The following is a 25,209-nucleotide window of genomic DNA, read 5'->3' on the forward strand; positions in this document are numbered from 1 at the left end:
GTGCTCAGCCAAACATTTCTTTCTCTTTCTGTCTTTCTTTCCTCCCTCCCTCCTTCCTTCCTTCCTTCCTGCCTGCCTGCCTGCCTTCCCTCCCTCCCTCCCTCCCTCCTTCCTTCCTTCCTTCCTTCCTTCCTTCCTTCCTTCCTTCCTTCCTTCCTTTTCTTCTTATTTTTTTTCAGATGGAGTGTCACTCTTGTTGCCCAGGCTGGAGTGCAGTGGCACAATCTCAGCTCACTGCAACCTCCGTCTCCTGAGTTCAAGTGATTCTCCTGCCTCAGCCTCCCAAGTCTCTGGGATTACAGGCGCCTGCCACCATGTCCAACTAATTTTTGTTATTTTTAGTAGAGACGGGGTTTCGCCATGTTAGCCAGGCTGGTCTTGAACTCCTGACCTCAGGTGATCCACCCGCCTCGGCCTCCCAAAGTGCTGGGATTACAGGTGTGAGCAACCGCGCCCGGCCCAAACATTTCCTTTTCTAAGAGGCCGTGGGGTGTCCTGGATCTGGGCAAAAAGGGCAGTTCAGGGCATGGGGCCCTTTGAGGCGACGTCCTTGTTGGCTGGTCTTGGTACTGCTGCTCACCTGAGCCTGGAGAGTGGACCCCAGTCTTGCAACATTCCTCCAGCCCGCTGTCCACGACAGGAGTGCTGCCTGTGAAAGCCGTGGGTCCCGTTTGTGTCCCAGAGTGTTGAACAAGATCCTCGTATACACCATCATCACACTACATGCCGGGAAGGCCGCAGGATTCTGGGACTGGAGCTCAGTTTTTTTGTTTTTGTTTTTTTTATTGATACTAGAGAGAGGCTTAGACACTTTTCTAATTCTAAGAACCTGCTTAGAATTATAAAAACTAAAGGGGAAGGGGCTTCGCGTATTTTCAGGAGCTTGGGGGTTGCAAGTGTTCCATGTTTATCTGAAGATGAAGTTAACAGGATCATGAGGTAAGGAAGCGCAGTTTCAACTTCAGATGGCATCTCTGACGTAGTGTGCGAAGCCTTTCTCCACACAGACAGTCAAGTCCACAGGAAATCCTGTCTGCCATACGCTGAACTGAGTCTCCCCAAAATCCACATGGGGAAGCCCTCACTACCTCAGAATGTGGCCATATCTGAGACAGGGCCCTTACAAAGGTAATTCAGCTTCAGTGAGGCTATCAGGCTGGGTCCTAATTCAGTTTGACAGGTGTCCTTATAAGAGGAGCTTGGAACACAGACTTGGAGGATGCGGCAGGAGGAGACGCCTGCAAACGGAGGAGAGGCCTGGGGGAAACCAGCCCTGTCGAAGCCTCCCTCTCAGGCTTCCAGCCCCCGGACTGCAAGGCAATCTGTCCGTACTGTGTAAGCCCCCAGACGGAGGGCTTTCTTGTGGCATCCGGCCCTGACCAGTGCACTGCCCTGGTGGACTTTCTGCATGTTCCTGATACGGCTGACAGACAGGTGGATGATGACGGGGCTTCTTCATTATGGAGTCTCATGAGATGCTGCGGGCACAGCACACAGGACAGTCTCCATCAGCACTAGGGACCGGCACAACCATCGCAACGACAACCCTTCTTTTAATGCTCACAGGAGAATGGATGACCCCAGGTCCAAGGCCTGTGCTGGACAAGTTATAAACCAAATCCACAAATCTTCGCTGGGCTCCTGCAGTACCATACCAGGTGTGGAAAGCGCTGCCTTAGTCATGCTGGCTGCCGCTCACATTTCTTATTTACTTATTTATTTATTTATGTAGAGACTGAGTCTTGCTCTGTCGTCCAGGCTGAAGTGCAGTGGTGCAATCTCGACTGTCTGCAACCTCCGCCTCCCAGGTTCAAATGATTCTGGTGCCCCAGCCTCCCGAGTAGCTGGGATGACAGGCACCCGCCATCATGCCTGGCTAATTTTTGTATTTTTAGTAGAGACGGGGTTTCACAATGTTGGTCATGCTGGTCTCGAACTCCTGACCCCAAGTGATTCGCCCACCTCCGCCTCCCAAAGTGCTGGGATAACGGGCTTGATGAGCCACTGTGCCCAGTGTGGTTCCCACATTTCATTAAAATGTCTTTATAGAATTCAGAGAAACAAGAAAAGTTATGGAGTTTTTTTGGGGAAAGCCAGGAAATTCCGCTGTCCTAGAACTGGACAATGTGTCTTGAGTTCTCTTTGGGAATATTTATTCATCTAACGGGGGTTTCTCAACTCTGGGTGCCTATCTGTAAAATGGATGCTACCAGTTTATCTGTCCAATTTAACGGCAAAATGCCTATGAAAGACAGAGTACGAGGGCAGAAGGAGAACAAGGTGGCACAGTCCCTCTCTCCCACCCACTAAGCTCTGTGACCTTGCTTAGAGGGTTGGTATTGCATTGGGAGTGGTGAGGGGCTGGACAGAGGAGCTCTTGAGGCCCCTTCCAATTCCCCTGTTCCTCTGATCAAATAATAGGTTTGCCAAGTTCCCACACCCTGGACTCTCCTGTCAAGGACCAGAGAGTCTGGGAGCTGTGCCGCTTATCAATTTAGTGCCATGCGGCTCCAAGTTCATCCTTCATTGCCTGCTTTGAGCAAATGGACCTGGCCCCTTTAGACATTTCCTTTGTGTGCTGACACGGTGTTAGGTTTTGTCAGAGGCAGCAGTGGTAGGACATGGCCAGAAGGTTTTTCTTCCTGCCCTGTGTGCCCACTTGGCTGACTCCTGCCATGCTGGCGGACCCTCCAGCTCCAGGCTCCTGCAGTGCATGGTGGTCAGCAGCACCCAGCAGCTTCCTCCATCCTCTTCTGTGGCCGACTTCCTCCAGGAAGGCACTTCCGTTACAGGAACAGCTTAACTCTGGCCACCCAGAGCTGGATATCCAGCAAGTCCCACTGCTGTGGCACCAACAGCAACTTCTCAGCCCTCCGGTGAGTCTGGGCAGTGCTCTCTCAAATGAGGGCTCAAGGTGGGAGGAGCGGTTGGATGAGAGGCTGTTTCTTATAGCTGCTCTTCCTGGATGATTGGAGTTGACGTCTTACTAGCCAACCCCTCACTTCTCTAAACCTGTTACAGTTATGTCAAATTTCCCCCATTCAAATTCATATGTGGTTTCCTCTCTTGATTGGCACAGCATTGGTACCATGTGCAGCTGCAGCCATAGACCTGTGAAGATGGAATTTGGAAGCTGGTTGTGCCTTCGGGCTTGAGCACAGTGCTGAGCTCCTTGCTGGTGGGACATTGGGTTCCTACTGTGAACAGACTTACCATCCTGTGTAGTCTGCTGATACATGATCACCCCTAGATCCAGGACATGACCAAGCCCCAAGGGTGATGGCAGCACAGCCTTCCAAGAGACATCTGGGGTTTCCACCTGTGACCTTGGGAACACCGGAAGCATTTCTGGGTGCTGGAATCAAGGCACTGCATGGATGCCCAGAAATGCTCCTAAGTGGCCTCAGAGTCATGGGTCTCTGCCGCACCGTTTAGGAGACGGCATCACCCTGAGCAAGGGACCCTGCCGGGGACCACTGGGCATCGTGGCCCAGGCTCACCCATCTTCAGATCGGGGCACTGGGCATCTGTCACATGTCCAGAATACCATACCATTGTCGCAGAAGGCTTGAAACCAACGACGGGCACAGAGAAGAGAAAGGCACATCTGGTCAAATCAAAGCGCTTCAAATATTGCGACTGTCCCAGCACCTCAGTCTCAGGAGAGCCAGTGGGGGCTTCCTTCAGTCTGGCTGATTCCTCACCTCTCTTCAATCCATCTCTTTCTCAGAGGTCCCTGTACCGGCATCACCCATCGGGGAACTGATCAGCAAAGCAGTTCTGGGCCCTATTCCAGGCCGACTGACTCAGAATTTCGGGGCTGGAGCCCAGTAGTCTGTATGTGGACAGGTCCTGCAGGTGACTGTGCTGTGCAGTGAAGTGCAACAATGACTCACTTATGTGCCAGGGGCGAATCCTGGCAGGCCCAGCCTGCAAATCACTGAATGCACCCCCATCCCCCCCGCTGGCTGACAGGGGCTCACCACCCGCCCCCAACACACACAGTGTTAATCTTTGAATTCACATGTAGAGCTTGTTTTAAAACGCAGGTTCCTGGGTCAGCTCCCTGAGATTCTGCTGGAGTAGGCATGTGGGTGCGTTCCGGGTGGTTCTGATGCGTGTGGCTCACAGGTTGAGGGTTCGATGCCTCTCTCCGCCTGTGACTGTGTGTGCACGTGTGTGTGCCTCTATCAGGTGGCAAGTGAGCACCACGTCTCCGCCCTCTCCCATCTTCACCTCAGATGCGGTGCGCCTCTGCTCCTGCTGCCTCCCAGGTCCCCTGTGTCCTTCTTACCTTTACCTTGTTTCAAAATCCCCACTCCCATTCTCAAAGGCTCAAGATTCAAAGATCCCTCCTCCTGAAGCCTCTCGCCCTCCCCCCACTCTCACCCACCACCCGAAACGTGCTCTTGCTGCAAGTCCACAGTATTAGTTATGGGCCCGGCTCGTGTGAAGACAGGCAGGGGCTGTCTTATTCAGCTGTGACTCCCCAGAGCCTGGCACTCAGCAAGAGATTCATACTTATTTGTAGGCCTTTCAATTCAATTTATTTCCGTCTAATTTGATTCAGGGCAATTCAACTCCATTCACGTCAGCACAAGGAAAGAGCGCTGCAGAGCCCACAATGGGCACCAGCACACAGACAGCGGCCTCAGGCAGCCCGGCTGGAAGGAGCCCACTGGTCTCACAGAGTGGCACTGCTCGGCCTGGGCACCGAGCACTCCCCGCGCCTCAAGCCTCTCCAGACATGCCCCCTCCACCGCCCCTCCTGAGGACGCTCATCTTTGAAAATGTCCTAAGACGGAACTGGAAGCTCTAAGGTATGCGTTGCAACCATCACATGGCAGGGGCTGGCGGGCTTCACGCAGAGCCCCCTGTCTTGTGGCCTCAGTCACCATCAGCATAGTGGGTGGGGGCAGCTGACCCAAGGGGCCGACTGCATGGGTCTCACGGTTCAGCCAGTCCTTGCTGGTGGGACCTGCATCCCCATCCTACTGGCTAGGAGTAGGACTGGTTTCCTGGGAAATCACCCGTAAACAGCACACAACAGCTGTTCTTCAGCCACAAAACCCTCGTGACACAGCCATGCCCAGGGGTGACTTCCCAGAGCCATGGGTGGAGCACCCGGTTGAGTGGGCTGCTGCTGTCCTAAGTTTCACAAATTGCAAAACGATGCAGAAAAGATGGCGGGTCTCCAGGAACAGCTGCTCTGGGGGATGTCCTGAAGCAGCCACGGTGGAAGCGCTGGCCTTGCACCTGGAGACCGCGAGGCGCCCGAGCTGCAGGAGCGGCCAGATGTCATCAGTGCGTCTCCCTCCTCCGGCGTCTGAAAGAGCAAAGGGAGACAGTGACCTCCTGCGAGGCTTCCGGACGCCCCTCCAGGCACTTCCTTACTGGTGCGCGAAGCGTGTGGCTGGACAGAAGCAGCAAGGCGCGGGGCCCAAGACTCTCTGCTACTCTGTCCGGGCCAAAGAGTTCCCACGATCAAAGACCCAGAGACTCTCCCCTCACACCCACGCACCCTCCCATGAAGAAACACATGGAAAAATCGAGGATGGGGTTCAAAGTTTCTACAACAGGTCCATTTTGTGATTCCCCAAAGGAAGGACAAATACCATGCTTTTTTCTTGGGATTTGATCAGACTTGCATGCTTTCAGTGAGAATCTGGCATAAAAAGAAACCCCAACATTTCGCCATGCTTCACGAGTAAAGCAGTGAAAGCCGCACACGAAGACTCATCTGGAGAGATTTGGCGGGTTCTGCTTTGTAACTCAGTCAGCTCCCAAATCTCACTCATTCTTTCTTTCACTCAACGAATCTTTATGAAGTGCCTACTATGTGCCAGGCCCATAGGAGCTGGGGCACCGTCGTGAACAAGATGAGGTCCCCTGAGCCTTGCAGTCGAGCGGGGGAAGAGACACACACCAGGATGGCTTGGTCAGTGCAGGTGAGGCACTGTAGCCAGGACTCGGGTGAGGGGACAGACACCTACCCTAACTGCGGGTGCCTGCGGGGGTCTACACAAGCTTTCTTAGAAGAGGGGTCATGAATATGGAGGTTGTAAAAAATAAATAAGACCCCACCATTCCCAAGTCATCAGTATCCACATCACCAGTCACAGGCCAACCCAGCAGCACCATGTGGCCCTGGAGATGCTGAGCTAGGAAGGCCAGAGCATTGCTGCAGGGCTATTCTTGCCAAAAAGGCAGAATCTGAATGTGATCCAGGGGAAGGATCCCACAAACTCTCACTGGGGTACTCTCTGCAAAACAACTAGCCTGCATTCTTTAAAAATGCCAGGGACGCTGAAAGAGAGCCTGTTCCAGAACAACGGAGACCAAGACATGACAACTAAACATACTACGTGATCCCAAACCAGGAAACAAAATAGCCGTCAAGAGGATTACTGAGACAATTAGTGAAGTCTGAACACAGCCTATAGTTTAGAAACCATTGCATAAATGTTAAATTTCCTGACTTTTATAACCGTAGTTTAGTTATATAAGAGAATGTTTGGGCCGGGCGCAGTGGCTCACACCTGTAATCCCAGCATTTTGGGAGGCCAAGGCGGGTGGATCACCTGAGGTCCGGAGTTCAAGACCAGCCTGACCAACATGGAGAAATCCCATCTCTACTAAAAATACGAAATTAGCTGGGTGTGACAGCACATGCCTGTAATCCCAGCTACGGGAGGCTGAGACAGGAGAATCGCTTGAACCTGGGAAGCAGAGGTTGCGGTGAGCCAAGATCACGCCATTGCACTCCAGCCTGGACAAGAGAGCGAAACTCCGACTCAAAAAAAAAAAAAAAAGAGAGAGAATGTTTGTTGTTAGAAGGTAAACACTGGTGTTTCTGGGGGAAAGGGGACGTGGTATGCCTGCAATTTACTCCCAAAGAGCTCAGAAAAAAATACATATGGGGGGTGTGTGCATTTGTGTGTGGTGAAATGCTAAGCACGATCTGGGTGAAGGTGAAGGGTATAGGGAGTTTCTTTATACTATTTTGAAACTTTTGTGTAAGTTTGAAGGTGGCAGAGTGTCTGGGAGAGAGGGCAGCCTGGGCAGGCAGGAGGTGGCACCAGTGTGGTGCGCACAGGGAGGGAGCTGCCGGGCTGGAGTACAAATTCACAGGAGGACCAGTGAGACAGAAGGGCCAAAGGGCAGGCAGAAGCTAATGGTGGAGAACTTTGTCCTGATGGCTGTGGGGAACCTTTAGGGGCAGGAGAGAGCAACAGGATCAGAATGCCATTTGACAATGACCACAGAAGCAACTCAGGTGGTGGGCTGGAAGGGGACCAGACTGGCAGCTGGGAGAGTGGGGCAGGGCTCTCGCAGCACTGCAGGCAAAGGCAGCACCGCACCCACAGGGGCAGCATATGGGAACCAAGAGCTTGCCACATATTCCCAAGGCCCAGAGCAGGGTAGGGCCACAGAAGAGCTGGATATAAGAGACTGTTAAGAGGCAGGAGGATGGAGGGGGTCTGCAAAAAGGGAGTTTCTTCTGGAAGTGATGGCACCAACGGAGACAGGAAATACTGCAGGAGAAAGTGGTTTAGGGGGCTGGGCGCGGGGGCTCACGCCTGTAATCCCAACACTTTGGGAGACCGTGGCGGGTGGATCACCTGAGGTCAGGAGTTCGAGACCAGCCTGACCAACATGGAGAAACCCAGTCTCGACTAAAAATACAAAAAATTAGCTAAGCGTAGTGGTACATGCCTGTAATTGCAGCTACTCGAAAGGCTGAGGCAGGAGAATCCCCCGGGAGGTGGAGGTTGCAGTGAGCCAAGATTGCGCCATTGCACTCCAGCCTGGGCAACAAGAGCAAAACTCCGTCTCAAAAAATGAAAAATTAAAAAAAAAAGAGAGAAAAAAAGTGGTTCAGGGAAGGAAAATGATTGATCCCCATATGGCGTTCCGGGTGCCTCTGGGGTACGCGTGTTTGGCTGGATACGTCTGCCGCTCACTGGAGAGAGTGGGAGCACTCCTGGGGCCAGCCTACCCACGTCCATATCCTGGCTACCTTGCTCACTAGCGGGGCGGCCTTACCGGTCTACATATACCTCAATCTGCTCAGCTCTAGAATGATATTATAACCTATCTCAAATCGAGAGCGGTATGAGTGCACACAAGCCAAATGCTTTGAGGAGTCTCAGGTCAGAGCTCAGCGCTCAGTAAGGGGCAGCACCCCCCACCCATTTCAGGTGGCCTTGCAGCTATCAAAGGGTGAGAAGTACCAGGAAGGGGGCCCGGAACACGGCCCTGGGCAACAGGAGCCTCATCAGTGACAAGCTCCCCCCGCCCTCAGTGTGCTTGTACCGTCCGGCCACATGGCTGCTCAGGGACATCGTGGCTGTGAGCCACGGCTTGTCCTGGATGACGGTGTGCAGCATGGTGTGGGAGAACCAGCAGCACCTGCTAAAATGCAGACTCCTGGGCCCCAGCCCAGTGTCAGAGCCTCTCTGGGGAAGGCATCCTGAGCCTTGCACTTCAAGGAAGCCCCACCCTTTACTAAACCCCCAGTCTCAGGAGCAATTCAGCCTGCAAGTGCCGAAGAGCAGGAAGGAATTGCTGAAGGAATGTGTTTTTGGAGGGAGAGAGCTAATGGCAATCATTTCCATCTTTTATCTCAGGTCATCACTTGGACCCTTTAATTTACATAACTCAATAGACTCTGTAAGGTTTCAAGGAGTTAATTATCATCTTAATAAAGGCAGTGTTTCCTTGAAAACAAAATTGCTCTATGGAAATATATTTCCATATATATATTTTTTTTTTTTGTCTTTTTTTTTTTTTTTTTCCTTTTTGTGGAGAACGGGGTCTCGCTATATTACCCAGGCAGGTCTTGAACTCCTGGGCTCAAGCTATCCTCCCGCCTCTGCCTCCCTGAGAGCTGGGATTACAGGCATGAGCCACTGTGCACGGCCCAGGAATGTATTTTTCAAAAGACCCATGTAGGTTGCAGGATGTTTTACCTTGGCCTGGATAACATGATTTTTGACAAAGAAAGAAGTGATAGCTCTCTTCCAACATTTCAGATGCAAGGCCACCTGAAATGAGTGGGTGGTGCTGCCCCTTACTGTTGTAAGGGACAGAAAGCAGATTTTTTTTTTTTTTTTTTTTCTAAGAAGATCTGCAGAGCAGAACTAGGACATCAACAGGGAAGCTGATTTAGGTTCAAGGAGGAACTAGTATTTGAGCTGTCCAAAGGCTGGTCACCTGGCCAGGCAGAGGTGCTCATACAGGTGGTTATAGAAGAGGGTCCTGCATTAGGTAAAGAGCTGGAGGAGATGACTCTTAAGATTCTTTCCAACTCGAACATTAAGTAGAAGATGAGAGGCCTCTACCAGAAGTTCACAGGGAGGAGTAAGTTGCTGACAGTGGTTTTCAGTTGGCTGACAAATAAACACGGCTTATGTAATGAGGAAATAAATACTCTTAGTGGTGAAAATTTGAAGGCTACTCTGTGCCAGGCATCGGGATCAGCTTTTTCTTAACATGTAGAAACTTTAAGAAGTCAAAACCCTTGACATACAGCAAGGACTTTATAAATATTCCTAGGATAACTAATAACTGTAGTTACTATTATCCCCATTTTACAGATGAAGAGACAGACTGAGACAAGTGACTTGCCCAAGGTAATCTAGCCATTGAGTGGGTAAGTTTTGATTCAAACAAGGGCTAATTCCAAGAGCTATTTTTTTAAATACATAAAAAACTAATTTTTAAATTTTTTTGTAGAGATGGGGTCTTACTATATTGCCCAGGCTGGTCTCAAACTCCTTGCGTCAAGTGATCCTCCTGCCTTGGCCTCCCAAAGCGCTGGGATTACAGGCTAGGATTACTGTTGGAGCTACCGTGCCTGGCCTCCAACCACTATTCACCATCATACTATACTACTGACTGTCCAGCCACTGAAAATACTTGATTTGTTCATCTGAAACATCCTGTGTGTATACGTGTGTGGACACGACAGAGGCAAAGTCGAGGGGTGGCCAGCTTTGTCTGTCCTCAAAGACTGCTTCATTTGGGAGGCAAGGTGAATCTGGACAGCACATGTTGGGCGTGGTCAGGCAGCTCTACAGGTGACCCGCGGGCTTGCCTCACTGCATTCATCTTTCTACCAACACAAACCATTCAAATTACTTTAAAAATCCGAGATTATTTCATTGATGTCTTAGCAAAAGCAGCATTTTTCGTTTTCATTTTAGTTCTGGGGTAGGGGTGGAGCACAGACTGTTAGGCTGGTTGGAGTAGGGGGTTGGCTTTAGGAGAGAATGGTTCCTAACAATCTTGCCTTCTTCCCAGGCTTCTCCAGCTTTCTGGCAATACCAAGGGGCAGACCCGGGAATGGGTTGTTCAGTCACTGCTGTACCGTCCGTGAGCGGCAGAGGGCAGCAAAACACACTCATCTGACGGGCATCAAGGGAGCCTGGGGATAACCAGGTATGCTTTAAAATGTTTTCACATCATTTAGGGAACTTTTGCAGAGGAGAAATACTACAGATTTAAAATTATGAAACCAAAAAAACACAGACATGAGTAATTACTTATTCCCTTATGAGAAACTTAGAACCAGGTGTGGTGGTTCACACCTGTAATCTCAGCACTTTGGGAGGCTGAGTTGGGAGGATCACCTGAGGCCATGAATTTGAGACCAGCCTGGGCAGCATGGCGAGACCCTGTCTCTACTAAAAATACCAAAAAATTAGCTGGGCATGGGGGTGTGTGCCTGTAATCACAGCTACTTGGGTGGCTGAGGCACAAGAATTCCTTGAACCTGGGAAGCAGAGGTTGCAGTGAGCTAAGATGGTGCCACAGCACTCCACTCCAGCCTGGGCAACAGAGCGGGACTCTGACTCAAAAAACATAGAAGTGGGCTGGGCGCGGTAGCTCACACCTGTAATCCCAGCACTTTGGGAGGGTGAGGTGGGTGGATCACGAGGTCAGGAGTTCTAGACCAGCCTGGCCAATATGGTGAAACCCCCGTCTCCACTAAAAATACAAAAATCAGCTGGGTGTAGTGGCACCTGCCTGTAGTCCCAGCTACTCAGGAGGCTAAGGCAGAAGAATCACTTGAACCCGGGAGGCGGAGGTTGCAGTGAGCCGAGACTGTGCCACTGCACTCCAGCCTGGGTGACAGAGCAAGACACCGTCTCAAAAAAGAAACAAAGAAACAAACAAAAAACACATAGAAGTATACTTTCACAAATTCTTTTTAAAAAATACCTACATATAATTTAAAATAGAGATGGGGGTCTCACTATGTCAACCAGGCTGGTCTCAAAATCTTGGGCTCAAGTGATCCTCCCACCTTGGCCTCCAAAGTGCTGAGATTACAGGCATGAGCCACTCTGCCCAGCCAACTTTTACAAATTCTTTTTTTTTTTTTTTGGAGACGGAGTCTTGCTCTCTCACCCAGGGTGAGTGCAGTGCCACACTCTCGGCTCACTGCAACCTCCACCTCCTGAGTTCAAGCAATTTTCCTGCCTCAGCCTCCCAAGCAGCTGGGACCATAGGCGCCCACCACCACGCCTGGCTAATTTTTGTATATTTAGTAGAGACGGGATTTCACCACGTTGGCCAGGCTGGTCTCAAACTCCTGACCTCAAGTGATCCACCTGCCTTGGCCTCCCAAAGTGCTGGGATTACAGGTATGAGCAACCATGCCCAGCCTACTTTTATAAATTCTTAAAGACATAGTTAGTCTCCTGACGTGAGGCACTACTCAAAGGGAGCCTGAGCAAATAGTTTTCCTTTGGTCTCTTTCCTCACAGTGTTCCTGTGGCAGCTTTTGTGTGCCTGTGATGTTATGGAGTTGTTTCCACTGGGAATTTGGCAACTTTGTCATGCGATTAAGGAGAAAATAGTTAAGGTTACAATTCACTCAATTTAGGAACCAACTTTTTATTTTGAAGCTACAGCTGTGATCTACTGTTTCACTTCCCTTTATGGAAGTCACCTAATGGAATTTCACAGAAACCATCTCTAGCAACGCCTATGCACTTGCTTGCCAGTTTCCGTTAAGTTTTTGTTTTAGTAAACGCTTCCTGGTTGAGCTGCAATGTACAACCAAGATGCCATTTCAACTTCTCAAGGTGCAGCAGTCTGATCCATAACCCCGCAAGTTCCCAGCCAGAGACGCATGCATCTGTGAACCCAAAGCATGCCAATTCAACCTCTTATCTTCTCCCGGCTGTCCAGTGAATGGTGCCCTGGAGAAAGAACCTCAGTAAATGAGGGAGATGGCATCATCACATGAAGGCTCTGGACACAAACCTGCGTCCAGCTCTGCCACTTAATGGTTGAGGAATTTCTGGCAAGTTATTTCACCTGTGTTCAATTTCCTTATTAGAAAAATGGAGACATACCTACTTCACAGTGTGATAATTAAATAATTCACATGAAACACCTACCATGTGTGCCAGGTCCTGTTTTAAGACTTGGTGAGCTGGTGACAAAATTCTTGCTGTCATAAGCTTACATTCACAAGGGGTGAGTGACGGGCAATGGAAGGACAAGGTAACTTCTCTCTGTGTCTGTGTGTGTGTGTGTGTGTGAGAGAGAGAGTCTCGCTCTGTTGCCCAGGCTGAGACAGAGAGAGAGAGAGAGTGTCTCTCGCTCTGTCGCCTAGACTGGAGTGCAGTGGCACGATCTTGGCTCACTGCAACCTCCGACTCCTGGGTTCAAGTGATTCTCCTGCATCAGCATCCCGAGTAGCTGGGATTACAGGTGCGCACTACCACACCCGGCTAATTTTTGTATTTTTAGTAGAGATGGGGTTTCACCATATTGGCCAGGCTGGTCTTGAACTCCTCACCTCAAGTGATCTGCCCACCTCAGCCTCCCAAAGGGCTGGGATTACAAGCGTGAGCCACCATGTCAGGCCCAAGGTAACTTCTGATAGTGGTGAAGATAATGAGAACAGAGCAGGGTGTGTGGGGCCTTCCATGAGGGGAGTTGTCAGGAAGACTAAGAGCAGGGAAGATGGGGGCTGAGACCTGGGCAGAGGGGATTACTGCCAAGGCCCTGATCCTGGACAAGCCTGGCAGGGTAGAGGATGTGGAGGTGGCTGGCCAGGAAGCCTGGAGGGCAGCACAGGAGGGGCAAGACAGGGAGGGAGAGATCCTGGAGAGCCCTGCAGGCAGTGGTGGAGCACCGATGGTCACCTAAATGTCAGTGGAAGCCAGAGGAGAGTTTCCGGAAGGGAAGAGTCAGGATCTGACCGAGTGGCTTGGACTCTTGTGGGCATAAAGCCGGAGAGGCAAGGGAGTGCGGCAGGAGTGGCTGCACTGAGCACTGACTGGCACCAACTCGGCAGCAGAGAGGAACTCATGACTTTACAAATAGCAAAGAGAAAGGTTGAGTCCCTGAAAAGGAGAAATACTTTCAAGGATTTTCTATTAAGAATCTTGGGGCCAGGCACAGTGGCTCATGCCTGTAATCCCAGCACTTTGGGAGGCCGAGGTGGGCAGATCACGAGGTCAGGAGATTGACACCACCCTGGCTAACACAGTGAAACCCCGTCTCTATTAAAAATACAAAAAAATTAGCCGGGCGTGGTGGTGAGCGCCTGTAGACCCAGCTACTCGGGAGGCTGAGACAGGAGAATGGCTTGAACCTGGGAGACAGAGTTTGCAGTGAGCCCAGATCGCGCCACTGCACTCCAGCCTGGGCGACAGAGCGAGACTCCGTGTCAAAAAAAACAAAAACAGAAAAAGAATCTATCTTGTGCTGGGCACGGTGGCTCATGCCTATAATCCCAGCACTTTGGGAGGCCAAGGCGGGCAGATCATCTGAGGTTGGGAGTTTGAAACCACCCTGACCAACATGGTGAAACCCCGTCTCTACTAAAAATACAAAAATTAGCTGGGTGTGGTGGCACATGCCTGTTATCCCAGCTACTAAGGAAGCTGGGGCAGGAGAATCACTTGCACCCGGGAGGTGGAGGTTGTGGTGAGCTGAGATCATGCCATTGCACTCCAGCCTGGGCAACAAGAGTGAGACTCTGTCTCAAAAAAAAAAATCTATCTTGACAGGGCACAGCGGTTCACACCTGTAATCCCAGCACAGCACTTTGGGAGGCTGAGGTGGGCAGATCACAAGGTCAGGAGTTCAAGACCAGTGTAGCCAATATGGTGAAACCCCATCTCTACTAAAAATACAACAATTAGTCAGGTGTGGTGGTGGGCACCTGCAGTCCCAGCTACTTGGGAGGCTGAGGCAGGAGAATCGCTTGAACTTGGGAGGCAGGGGTTGCAGTGAGCCAAGATCGCGCCATTGCACTCCAGCTAGGCGACAGAGATACTGTTTAAAAAAAAAGAAAAAAAGAGTATCTTGATTTTCTTTCACTATGTAGTGACAATGCATCCAAGTTAAAAAGTGGCTCAGTTTCTTTTGGGGCCACAAATAAGCTGTCCACAACCACTGGGATTATTAGACTCATTGTAGGAGGCTCAGATAAATTTCACAGTTGCATTTATTGCTTCCATTATATATAGGCACATTACAAACATTCTGAAAAAGAAAAAAAAAAGCCCACCATCCTAACCAAAAACAGCTTTAGCATTTTGGTATATTTCTTTTCAGACTTTGGATTAATCCAAAGTTTAATACTGAATGTTTCAAGCATGGCAGAGAAGACATAATACTGGTTCTTACTGCCCTAATATATTTTTTTCCTAACTCCTCAAGCTTGTTATGCTGTAGTATTTTTTATTCTTCAAAGCATTTTTTCCTCTCAGCAGAAAAGGCTAAAAACATTATTAACTGGTAACAAAAACTGATTCTCCAGAGTTTGCACAGCCTCTAATCAAAACTTACTTTTTCTGTGAAGGACACGTTTAATTCTACTGCTTAGAATAAAATCTTGAAGGGAAAGAAATCTTAGGTGCTACTGACTTATTGGGTGGGTACACAGATGAGAAAATTAAATGAAGGATCCATCTCAGCTTCCTTAGAAATAAGCAATTAGAGTATGCAGTCTGTGCAATTATTGGGAATCGAAACTCAGTATGGGAGTGGGGGTGGGGGAGACCTTACTTACTCATACCTGTGTGGTGGGGAGTGTCTTTACGATCATCATCTGAAAAGCAAACTAGCTGACAGCCCAAGAGTGCCTGTAAAACTAATCTTAAACCACCTTTATTCTAAAACATCATTCTGTTACTTGAAATGTCAAAAATGTGTGAACTTTTTGTTTGTTTTTATTTTTGAGACAGAGTCACCGAGGCTGGAGTGCAGTGGTGCAATCTCAGCTCACTGCAACCTCCGCCTCCCGGGTTCAAGTGATTCTCCTGCCTCAGTCTCCTAAGTAGCTGGGATTACAGGTGCCTGCCACCATGCCCAGCTAATTTTTGTATTTTTTAGTAGAGACGAGGTTTTACCATATTGGTCAGGGTAGTCTCGAACTCCTGACCTCATGATCCATCCACCTCGGCCTCCCAAAGTGCTGGGATTACAGGCGTGAGCCACCGTGCCTGACCAAACTTTTAAATAATTTCCAGGAGGAAATTATGATCGAAATTGTGATATATATTTTTTTTTTGGCTTCTATTTTATATTCCTCATGCATCCTGAGACCAAGCAGGAATATGCACTGGTACTTTAGAAAACATGTTGCACACAAATATTTTCATGATCAGCTTTAATTTAAGGGACATGTAAATCAAAAGATGCATTTGACAGGACAGCAGACTAGTTCAAGCAGGAGGTTAGACCAGTAAGAACAACCAAGACAGCAAAGTGCTCGTTGGCTTTACCGCACTTAAGAACTGACCCCCAAATAACAGAAACGTTTCTCAAATCTGCACAAGAATTTTAAGGATTCATGACCCCACTTTCATTAAATAGTCCCAGAAGATAACTAAATAACATTTTCAGATAGAACTTCACACTGCAGAAGTTTCATAATAAACAAACCTGACTAAGATACGCTGACAGAAATCACATTGAGTTTGCAAGCACTAGAACTCAAATAGAAAACCCAAGACCTCCTGCAATAAATTAGAAAATATAAACAGAAATATTTTAAACGACAAGTATTTTGCCCCAACTAAATTCAGATTTCTTCAATGTTCTCTGACTTGTTAGATTTCAAAGTGAAGAGAACTGAAATCTCGTTTTATTCACAGCAGAGCCAAAATTGGAAGTCACTTATTAAATACTTATGTACAAAGCACCATACTTGGGGCTCTATGCAATTTCAGGTTGGATAAACAAGTCATAATGACAAAAAGTTAGACTGGGGAGACTGACGGAGAGAAGCAAGCACCTGTGATTTGTTGGTTTGGCGTTACAATAAACACGGTAAGTGAAAATGAGTCACAGGCAGTTACAATGGCATTAAGGAAACCATTTAGGTCTAAAACTCAGGACTGAAGTGATCAACAGTTAACAGATGAAGCCATGAGAACCGGCACGCTCTGGAAAGGCTGCTGCAGAGAGCGGGATGGAGTCAGTCAACAGATTCCTCAACAGAAAAGGAGTGAGGAGCAGGGCCAAAGAAATGAAGGTGAACTTGGGGGGTGGTGTTCAATGGGTTAAATACACAAGTTGATGCTGGGGAACTGAGGCTGAAGAAGGTTCTGGCAAGTGGGGAACCATGAGATCCTGACAGAGCAGGCTTTTGTGGGCAGAAGCCATATTAGAAGAACAGTTAAAGGAAAGCCTGAAATCCTGGCAACGAAAAGGAAGCCAAGAACATAGGAGATATTTTGACAAAGGGGAGAAGCAACAGAACAGGAAGTGAGGCAGGAGAACCACAGAGATGGAAGCTGGGAGGGTGTCCATGGAGACGGGCACAAGAGAAAATCAACCAGAGACTGAGAAAGCGGCGGGAAGGAAAAGTTTCATCTGGAGAGAAAAGCCTCTCAAGGCTGGGAGGGACAGGAGCTGGTGACCATGAAGCAGTTCAGACTCAGCTCTGAGCCCCTTGTGGAGACCACAGGCGGCGCAGCAAAGTCCTCGCCGCAGAGCGAAGACCACGCGGCAGAGCAAAGACCATGGGCGCACAGACCGGGTTATCCCTTGAAACCAGATCCGGGAGGCCATCAGTCAACAAGCCTGTGTGGTCACAGATGCTTACTGGTGGTTCCTGAAATGAGTATTTCTAGGCAGGGGGCTTCAGTATAAACCAGATGTGTGCTATTCGGGTGGACTTCAAGTAAGGAGTCGAGATAAAACACTTAGAGTGACCCTTTGGCCACTGCCCTATCTGCAGGCTCAGCCTGCTCTACATCTGATTCCCACAGTGGAGGGACAGATGAGAAAAATACATAATCATTATGTTTTAGCCAGGAAAAGGCAACTTATGAACTGGATGACATATCAAATGCAAGGCCTTAACATGCATTCACTCTACTAAACTGCTCTGAAGAATTCAAAGGAAAGAAATTCGGTTCTCATGCGTACCAAGGACCAACTGCTTTGAATCTTCCACTGTTGATGGTGGCAACCGGTCCTTTTAGGAGAGCCATTTTCCAGACAGTCTGTACTTTTTTTTGTTGTTGTTAGTAGCTTTTACTTGTTATTTACGTGTTTATTTTTTGAGACAGTCTCACTCTGTCACCCAGGCTGGAGTGCAGTGGCGCAACCTTGGCTCACTGCAACCTCCACCTCCTGGGTTCAAGTGATTCTCATGCCTCAGCCTCGCGAGCAGCTGGGATTACACGCATGTGCCACCACACTCGGCTAATTTTTATTTTTTTTTTGAGATCGAATCTCGCCCTATCTCCCAGGCTGGAGTGCAGTGGCACGATCTTGGCTCACTGTAATCTCTGCCTCCCGGGTTTAAGCAATTCTCCTGCCTCAGCCTCCCAAGTAGCTGGGATTACAGGCATGCACCACCGCACCCAGCTAATTTTTATATTTTTAGTAGAGATGGGGTTTCCCTATGTTAGGCAGGCTGGTCTTGAACTCCTGACCTCAGGTGATCTGCCTGCCTTGGCCTCCCAAAGTGTTGGGATTACAGGAGTGAGCTACCACACCCGGCCTTTTTTTTGTATTTTTTAGTAGAGATGGGCTTTCAACATGTGGCCAGGCTGGTCTCGAACTCCTGACCTAAAGTGGTCCACCCACCTCGGCCTCCCAAAGTGCTGGGATTACAGGAGTGAGGCACCATGCCCTGCCCAGACAGTCTTTATAAATGTGGCTTGACTCTGGAGTGTGATAGCAGAAAAAAATACAGGCAGTGTGTAGTCCCAGCTACTCGGGAGGCTGAAGTAGCAGAATGGCGTGAACCCGGGAGGTGGAGCTTGCAGTGAGCTGAGATCGCACCACTGCCCTCCAGCCTGGATGGCAGAGAGAGAGGCTATGTCTAAAAAAAATAAAATTTAATTTAAAAATAAAAAAAAACAGGCAGTGCCTCAGAGAATATAAAATATCAAGCAAATCCTAAGTGTTGAAGCTAGAACCCAGGTGAGTGCACTCTGCACTACTGAGAACATGCTCCCTGCCGAAGGGCTCGTACACCTTATTCCAACCAAGCCGGAAACAGCAGCAGACCAAACCTGAGGAGTGGGTGCCTCCGCACTCCTTGAGGCTGTTTCACTACAGATAACAAGGTTACCCAGGGCAGTTGTGAAGATGAAATGAGGATGTGTGTGACAGAGCAGAGCAGATGCTTGATGTACTCAATCTGAACACTACTCTTGACTACAGTATTTCTCACTCTTTCTAAAATGCCTTTAGGCCTTAAGCTCCTATTTCTATAAATGTTGGGTTGATGAGACTGAAATGGTTTCTGAAAAAACTGTTCAGAAATAGACCGATTTTCTTTGGGTGGTTCAGTCTGATGCTGAAATAAATTCCAAGATGATTTTCAAAAATAACAAGAACCCCAACAACTTCACTGGGAAATATGGAGTCTCTTCAAACATGTTCTAAAAAAGAACTGGATGTGCAGGTGTAAGAGATTTATGACAAAACAAAGACTCCCCTTGCCAGCCTTATTACTCTGGTTCATCATTAAATCCAGTGCTAGCCATATTACATGCCCATCTTGAAATTTTCATCCTTTAGTTAAAAAAAGAACACTATTTAGCTTACATATGCAGAATTTAACTACTACCCCACCACATCAAAGTCCATAAGGTACCATATACTCTTCCCCATCCCATGCTTCATGGGATGTTACTACAGTATGGTGCTTTACAGCGAAAATGAGAGCAGTCACTTACGTGGCTTACTGAGAGCCAGGCAAATATTCTAAGCAGCTACACACAGTAACTCCTAACAACCTTAGGAGGCAGGCACCAAAACCTGAAGCATCATACAACTAAGAGGGGATCTGGGATTCAAACCCAGGCAGCCTGACATGAGCGTTTCCTTTTTTTTTTCTTTTGCTAAATAAAAACTAGGTTTAAGGGAAGAATCATTTATAACAACATTTAATTAAATAAGGGTTTGTAGGTCAAATAATTAAGACTGTTTAGGGCAGACACTTCAAGCATCTCTCAATTCACAAAAGAGCACACCGAGACTCCAAGGATGAGCTGCCTTTGGTTAGTGGCTAGGGTACCATCAAGACCCAGAGGTCTCCTAACTCGCATGCTAGCACACCACACCACCCCTTTGTTCAACCTCACAGAACTGCCAATGATACTAGCGTATCACCAGGAATACTTATGAATCATACTAACTCACATGGAAGAATGGCAAATGAAAACTGGCCCACATTTTCTTGTTCCTTCTTCAAACAGTAACAGGGTTCTACATAATTGTGAACTAGAAGCTGGGTATGAAAAACAAGCCAGATACAGAGCTCACAGTCCAGAGGGAGACATGTCAACAAGGTGACAGACAGGCTGCTATGTCTACTGACAGAAGTCTACATATGGGATAGCAGGGGAACCAAAAAAAGGCACAGTCAAAACATCTTTGACTGCAATTTGGAGACTTTAAATAAGGATTATCCTTTCTACAGGTATACTGAACTTTCTTTTTAATGCCTCACTGTGCCTATTAAGCAAAATCCATAACATAACACACCAGACAGAAGCCTTACCCTGTGGGCCAGGCGCAGTGGCTCACACCTGTAAGCCAACACTTTGGGAGGCCAAGGTGGGTGAATCACTTGAGCTCAGGAGTTCGAGACCAGCCTGGCAACATGGTGAAACCCTGTCTCTACCAAAAATACAACAAAAAAATTAGCCAGGCCTCTGGTGCGTGCCTGTGGTCCCAACTACTTGGAAAGCCGAAACAGGAGAATCGCTTGAGCCCAAGAGGCAGAGGCTGCCGTGAGCTGAGATCATGCCACTGCACTCCACTCTGGGCAATACAGTGAGACCCCATGTCAAAAAAAAAAAAAAAAAAAAAGATAAAACATAAAAGCAGCCTCACCCTGTAATCTTAGTTCTATACTATCTGGTTCTATAACCCAAGAGCAGATACTTCACTCTCACCTTCAACGTGAAGACAGATCTTTCAATCCTTTAGAGCTTGAAAATGCAATCAACCCATTAAAATGTTTTAAAGACCATGATCCTGTTCATCAAGGAGACTTTAAAGATATGTGATTAACAGAAATTTAAAAGGGTATTGTGGGTAACTGAATTATCATAGATACAGTACAGCAAGTATATATGGTGTATTCATTACTGAGATGATTTGAACTTTCCATATTCTATATGTAACCTTGAGCAAGCTACTTAAATTCAGGTTTTGTCTATTCCATCTATAAAATGGGAACAGTATCACCTTCCTTCAGTGAGCTGTCGTAAAGGTGTGTGATATGATGACTAGAAAACCAACAAAACACAGCCCATGACTGATGTTTAATAAATGAGTTCCCTTCCCACTTTCTTAAAATGCAGCAAAGTGGTACCCAAACCTAAGAGCTATTATCCCTAAATAATTTCAAAATCTAAAAAAAGAAAAACCTTAGAACCTCAGATGATATAATTAATATAAAAGCCCAGGTTTTTGTATAAATGAAAAGGGATACAAATTCATACAGAATCCATTAGTAACATTCATAAGCGCCCTAAATAAATGACTGAGATGTTTGCAAGTCAGCTGCAAGGTGTTCTTCCTCCTCAAATATCCTCTAAGGATGAGCTTATAGACAGATAAACTTAACAATGAAACCTAATATTTTATCAGTAAGAATCTTGTTCCTGTGTTAAGCTGCTCTTTACTAAGTTGGAGGTAGGAGTTCAAAGTAGAGTTTTACTTAAGAAAATTGGGGGCTGGGCGTGGTGGCTCAAGCCTGTAATCCCAGCACTTTGGGAGGCTGAGACGGGCGGATCACCAGGTCAGGAAATCGAGACCATCCTCGCTAACCGGGTGAAACCCCGTCTCTACTAAAAAATACAAAAAACTAGCCGGGCGGGGTAGCGGCGCCTGTAGTCCCAGCTACTCGGGAGGCTGAGGCAGGACAATGGCGGGAACCCGGGAGGCGGAGCTTGCAGTGAGCCGAGATAGTGCCACTGCAGTCCAGCCTGGGCGACAGAGCGAGACTCCGCCTCAAAAAAAAAAAAAAAAAAAAAATGGGGCAAACATTCATTTTAGTTCTACAGCTATAAAATGATGCCATTGAAAACGCGAACAGTGGGCCAGGAGCAGTGGCTCACGCCTGTAATCCCAGCACTTTGGGAGGCCGAGGCAGGCGGATCACCTGAGGTCAGGAGTTCAAGACCAGCCTGGCCAAAATGGCGAAACCCCATCTCTACTAAATATACAAAAATTAGCCGGGTGCAGTGACGGGCGCATGTAATCCAAGTTACTCGGGAGGCTGAGACAGGGAGAACTGCTTGAGCCCGGGAGGCAGAAGTTGCAGTGAGCTGAGATTGCACCACTGCACTCCAGCCTGGGTGACACAAACACTCCGTCTCAAGGGGAAAAGAAAAAGTGAACAGTGTATGTTCCATCTGTTTTATATATGAAAAAAAGAAAAGTACTGTGGAAGTACTTAAGTACGTCTGAAAATGTTTTTAAATTTAAACATCTAATTTAGGAACTAAAATATGGGGTCTAGTCTTGGCAAGAGATGGTATGTGTCACTGAGTTTTAAAAAATTATTTCATTATTCAAATGCACAAACCAAGTCAATTTTCCTTCGTATCAAGGGTACGGATACCATTGTACTACAAGATGAATGTTATATATGAGGCTCGCCTATTATTATACTTATCTACTGTACCTCAAAAATAACACGTCATTAAGTAAAGGTTGCAATGTTACATTACCACCATTTACTTCTCCCCAGCACAGCCATGATACTGTGCTGATGTGCTACGAATGCATGATACTAGGCTGATGTGCTACAAATGCACTTGTAAGGCAGTAGCTCTTCCCTATTTTTTAAGGTCTAAATTTTCCCTTTCTTCTTATCAAAATCACATTTTCTGAAGTTACTTAAAAACCTCATTACTATCAAGTGAAGCTTCTTTTCTTCTGATTTCTACTTTACTCCTTCCCTGAGGCTTCTACTTCTGAGGTCCCATTTCCCTTTTCCTCTCCTGGGACAATGCTTTAGAGGGCGGATTAGCCCCGAAAGTCAACAGGGGCTTGAAGACCATGAAGTAAATGAGGAAGCTATACAACCAAAGCGAGATCCATGCTTTATGAACATATTATTCTCACACATCTGGGGACAGGTTTGATACACAAGATCCTTAAAGTCATTTTACATATTCTGAAACCAAGTTGTTCAAAAGATGAATTCTGAAAACATAGTTGGTGTAGCAAATGAATATATCAAAACAAAGAAAAACTTCATCCAAATATTTACATTTTAAAAAGACATTTAAAAAATAGGCTACTTATTAAGTGTGCTTGAACAAACCATGTGTGGAATTGAATTCCATTCATTACGGAGTTAGTTTCTGCTAAATACTTACTGATGCTAGAGCAGACCCCTGGCATCTGAGGATTTAAGAGTTCAACTGTTCTCAATCTATGCTAAAAAAAAAAATAAAACATGACAAATAATAAATTCTACATTTCCGAGGCACTAATTTGAACTTCAGAAGTGGGAGGGCTGGTATGTAAGGCAATGAGGAGGGCTGGCAGTTGTAACTCAGTGTGGTTTTGCAACTGCCTACGTTATTACCAGGTATTCCATAAAACTCTCTAGAGGCCATTTACATTTTGTAAATTCTGTAATTACACCTTACTGTATCATGCTGTAGTAGTTTCACAAACTTAGATATTCACAAAAATGTTTTGGAATATATTCCTTGAGAATGTGAAGGGTGTCCTATATTACATGAAACAAAAAACCATGCAGTTACTTAGAGCTCATAGAGCTTTTTCAAAATAAACTACTCATCTTAACAGCCCAATTAAAAACTCAAACACTTTATATTACAGATATAGAGTTTGTAATTCAGCAATGCCAATATAGGTAATTTGATATCTTCGCCCCTATTTGCAAAGTGATTAACAATTATACAATAACTTCTATTCTATTGTCATCGGCTTTGGCTCAGATGTTTAAATACTTAAACAGTCTGGAAAGACTTTTTCTGTGTGTATTTCGTTTTGTTTTTTGTCTGTGTGGGCATGAGTGTAGGGGAGATTATACTGAAAAGGAGAATGAAGAGGTCAGGAATTAAAGAACCACTAAAATTTGACTTAACATTTTCTTATAAAATACATGTGGGAGAATATGGCTTAAAGACAAGAAGGGGAGAGCCTCTTAACTGTTCATACTATTTTACTTCACCCTCCATCCAGTCTGACAATAATGCCAAACTTAATTTACAATCTAGGGCAAGAGTAACTCTGTAAGAGGATTTTATGAAGTACAATTTAATTTTGGTTTCAGTCTTAAACACTTAAGAACAATTTCTGGAATCTTTCAGATTAACTAAAAAGGTTGTATCAACAAGCAAAACTCCCAAAAGATTAGATAAGAAACAATTAGTTAACTGCTTTAAAAATATCCAACTCACTTTCTTCATTGATTAGGAGTTAATTGGGAAATATCTCTGTCCTGATAACTTGATTTTCTGCTTAGTCTGTGGACCAAGGCAACTTTTCTTTAAAAAGGATGCTTTTATTAAGGAGAGAAAAATTCTCTCAAAACAAAACAAAAAAACCTACACACAACTGAGTGAGTAGGTCTAAAATCACTCCAGAGCTATCTCTGGGTCAGAACTAGAGCAACAACGGACAACACAACACAGTTTTCACAAATATACTAGTTTCTTTTTGTTAAAAAAGGGGGTAGGATTAGGTTTCATATATTAAAGTCAGCAGAAATTTTGTGTTCACAATTTGTTGCCAGAGAGATCCCCAAATTCCTTGAATCCACTGGGAAGTTTTCTGAAAGTGTGCATTAAACAGCAGCAAAATACCAAAACAATTCTATTGCTAAAAAGCAGCTACTTCTGCTTCTGCCTTTAGAATACTAACTGTAATACAGCAACAACAACGAAATGTTAATTTGTGCCATCAATTGAAATTTGAGCTATTCCAACAATTGTTTTCTTTAAAACTGTTCAAGGCAGGACATCAATAATCATAGTGGGTAAATATTAACTGAGGTTTGGGGGAAAAATCAGAAAATGTCAAAAAGGAAGAGACAACTGCATTATATTTAGTATTCTAAAGACTTGTTTCAGGTAGTTCAACAATGATTCTGGTAAGACCAACTGCTCACATACATACACACGCACACACATAGATTTTAATGGTTTAAAAAAAAACCAAATTTGTTACTTTAGAAAAATGAATGCAGTGCATTTTCAGCAATATTATCGCCACAGACTCTGATTGCTCAGTCCACACATAAGTAGTAGTTGCCTTCTATGGTGATATGGCTTCTCTGCACTAATTCCCATCAGGCCGAAAAATATTAGGGCAGGTTAAGTAAAGACCGAATTGTTGCACAAAGGAACATTTACTCATCAGATCCCACTGATCTCTTCTGTGCCCGTTTCCTGGGCAACCTTCTTGGTGAAGCTTTATCTGGAAGAAAAGAGAAAGTTTTAAGCTTGCTATTACAAGTATACTGAATCCAAAAGACCTGTAAAGAGTATCTGCCTTCAACTTTCCCACTAAGTTACACACATGCATGAATACCATCTAATAATAAATGCCTCCTATCTAGCTCTAGGTTTTAAAAACAATCTTTAACACAATCCTTCAAGAGGTAATTCCAATTAAAATGAAACTGTTTTGCAATTAGGGTGGGTAAAAGATTAAAACTTGGTAATGTACTGCTGAAGATACCATGCAAAATCTTGAATTCTGTAACTTAACCAA

At 46.4% G+C, this 25,209-nt stretch overlaps 1 protein-coding gene across 4 annotated transcripts in view; it reads right to left on the reverse strand.

Annotated features, from left to right (window-relative positions):
• Positions 1-4,524: 4,524 nt before the first annotated feature.
• The window catches only part of SSR1 (signal sequence receptor subunit 1), a 44,032-nt gene continuing 23,347 nt past the window's right edge, over positions 4,525-25,209 (reverse strand). For 2 of the 4 annotated variants that reach the window (XM_009204412.2, XM_009204411.2), the window contains 2 exons: positions 24,849-24,912; positions 4,525-5,326 (listed from right to left, as the gene is read on the reverse strand). In XM_009204412.2, the coding sequence (XP_009202676.1) occupies positions 5,302-5,326; positions 24,849-24,912 (89 nt within the window). In that variant the 3' untranslated portion in view covers positions 4,525-5,301. Of the gene's footprint in view, positions 5,327-22,546; positions 24,913-25,209 lie in introns of those variants that run through there. The other 2 variants (XM_003897017.3, XM_003897018.3) reach the window with 1 other exon arrangement.

This window comes from Papio anubis, chromosome 6, assembly GCF_008728515.1.
Source record: "Papio anubis isolate 15944 chromosome 6, Panubis1.0, whole genome shotgun sequence".
Lineage (NCBI taxonomy): Eukaryota > Metazoa > Chordata > Mammalia > Primates > Cercopithecidae > Papio > Papio anubis.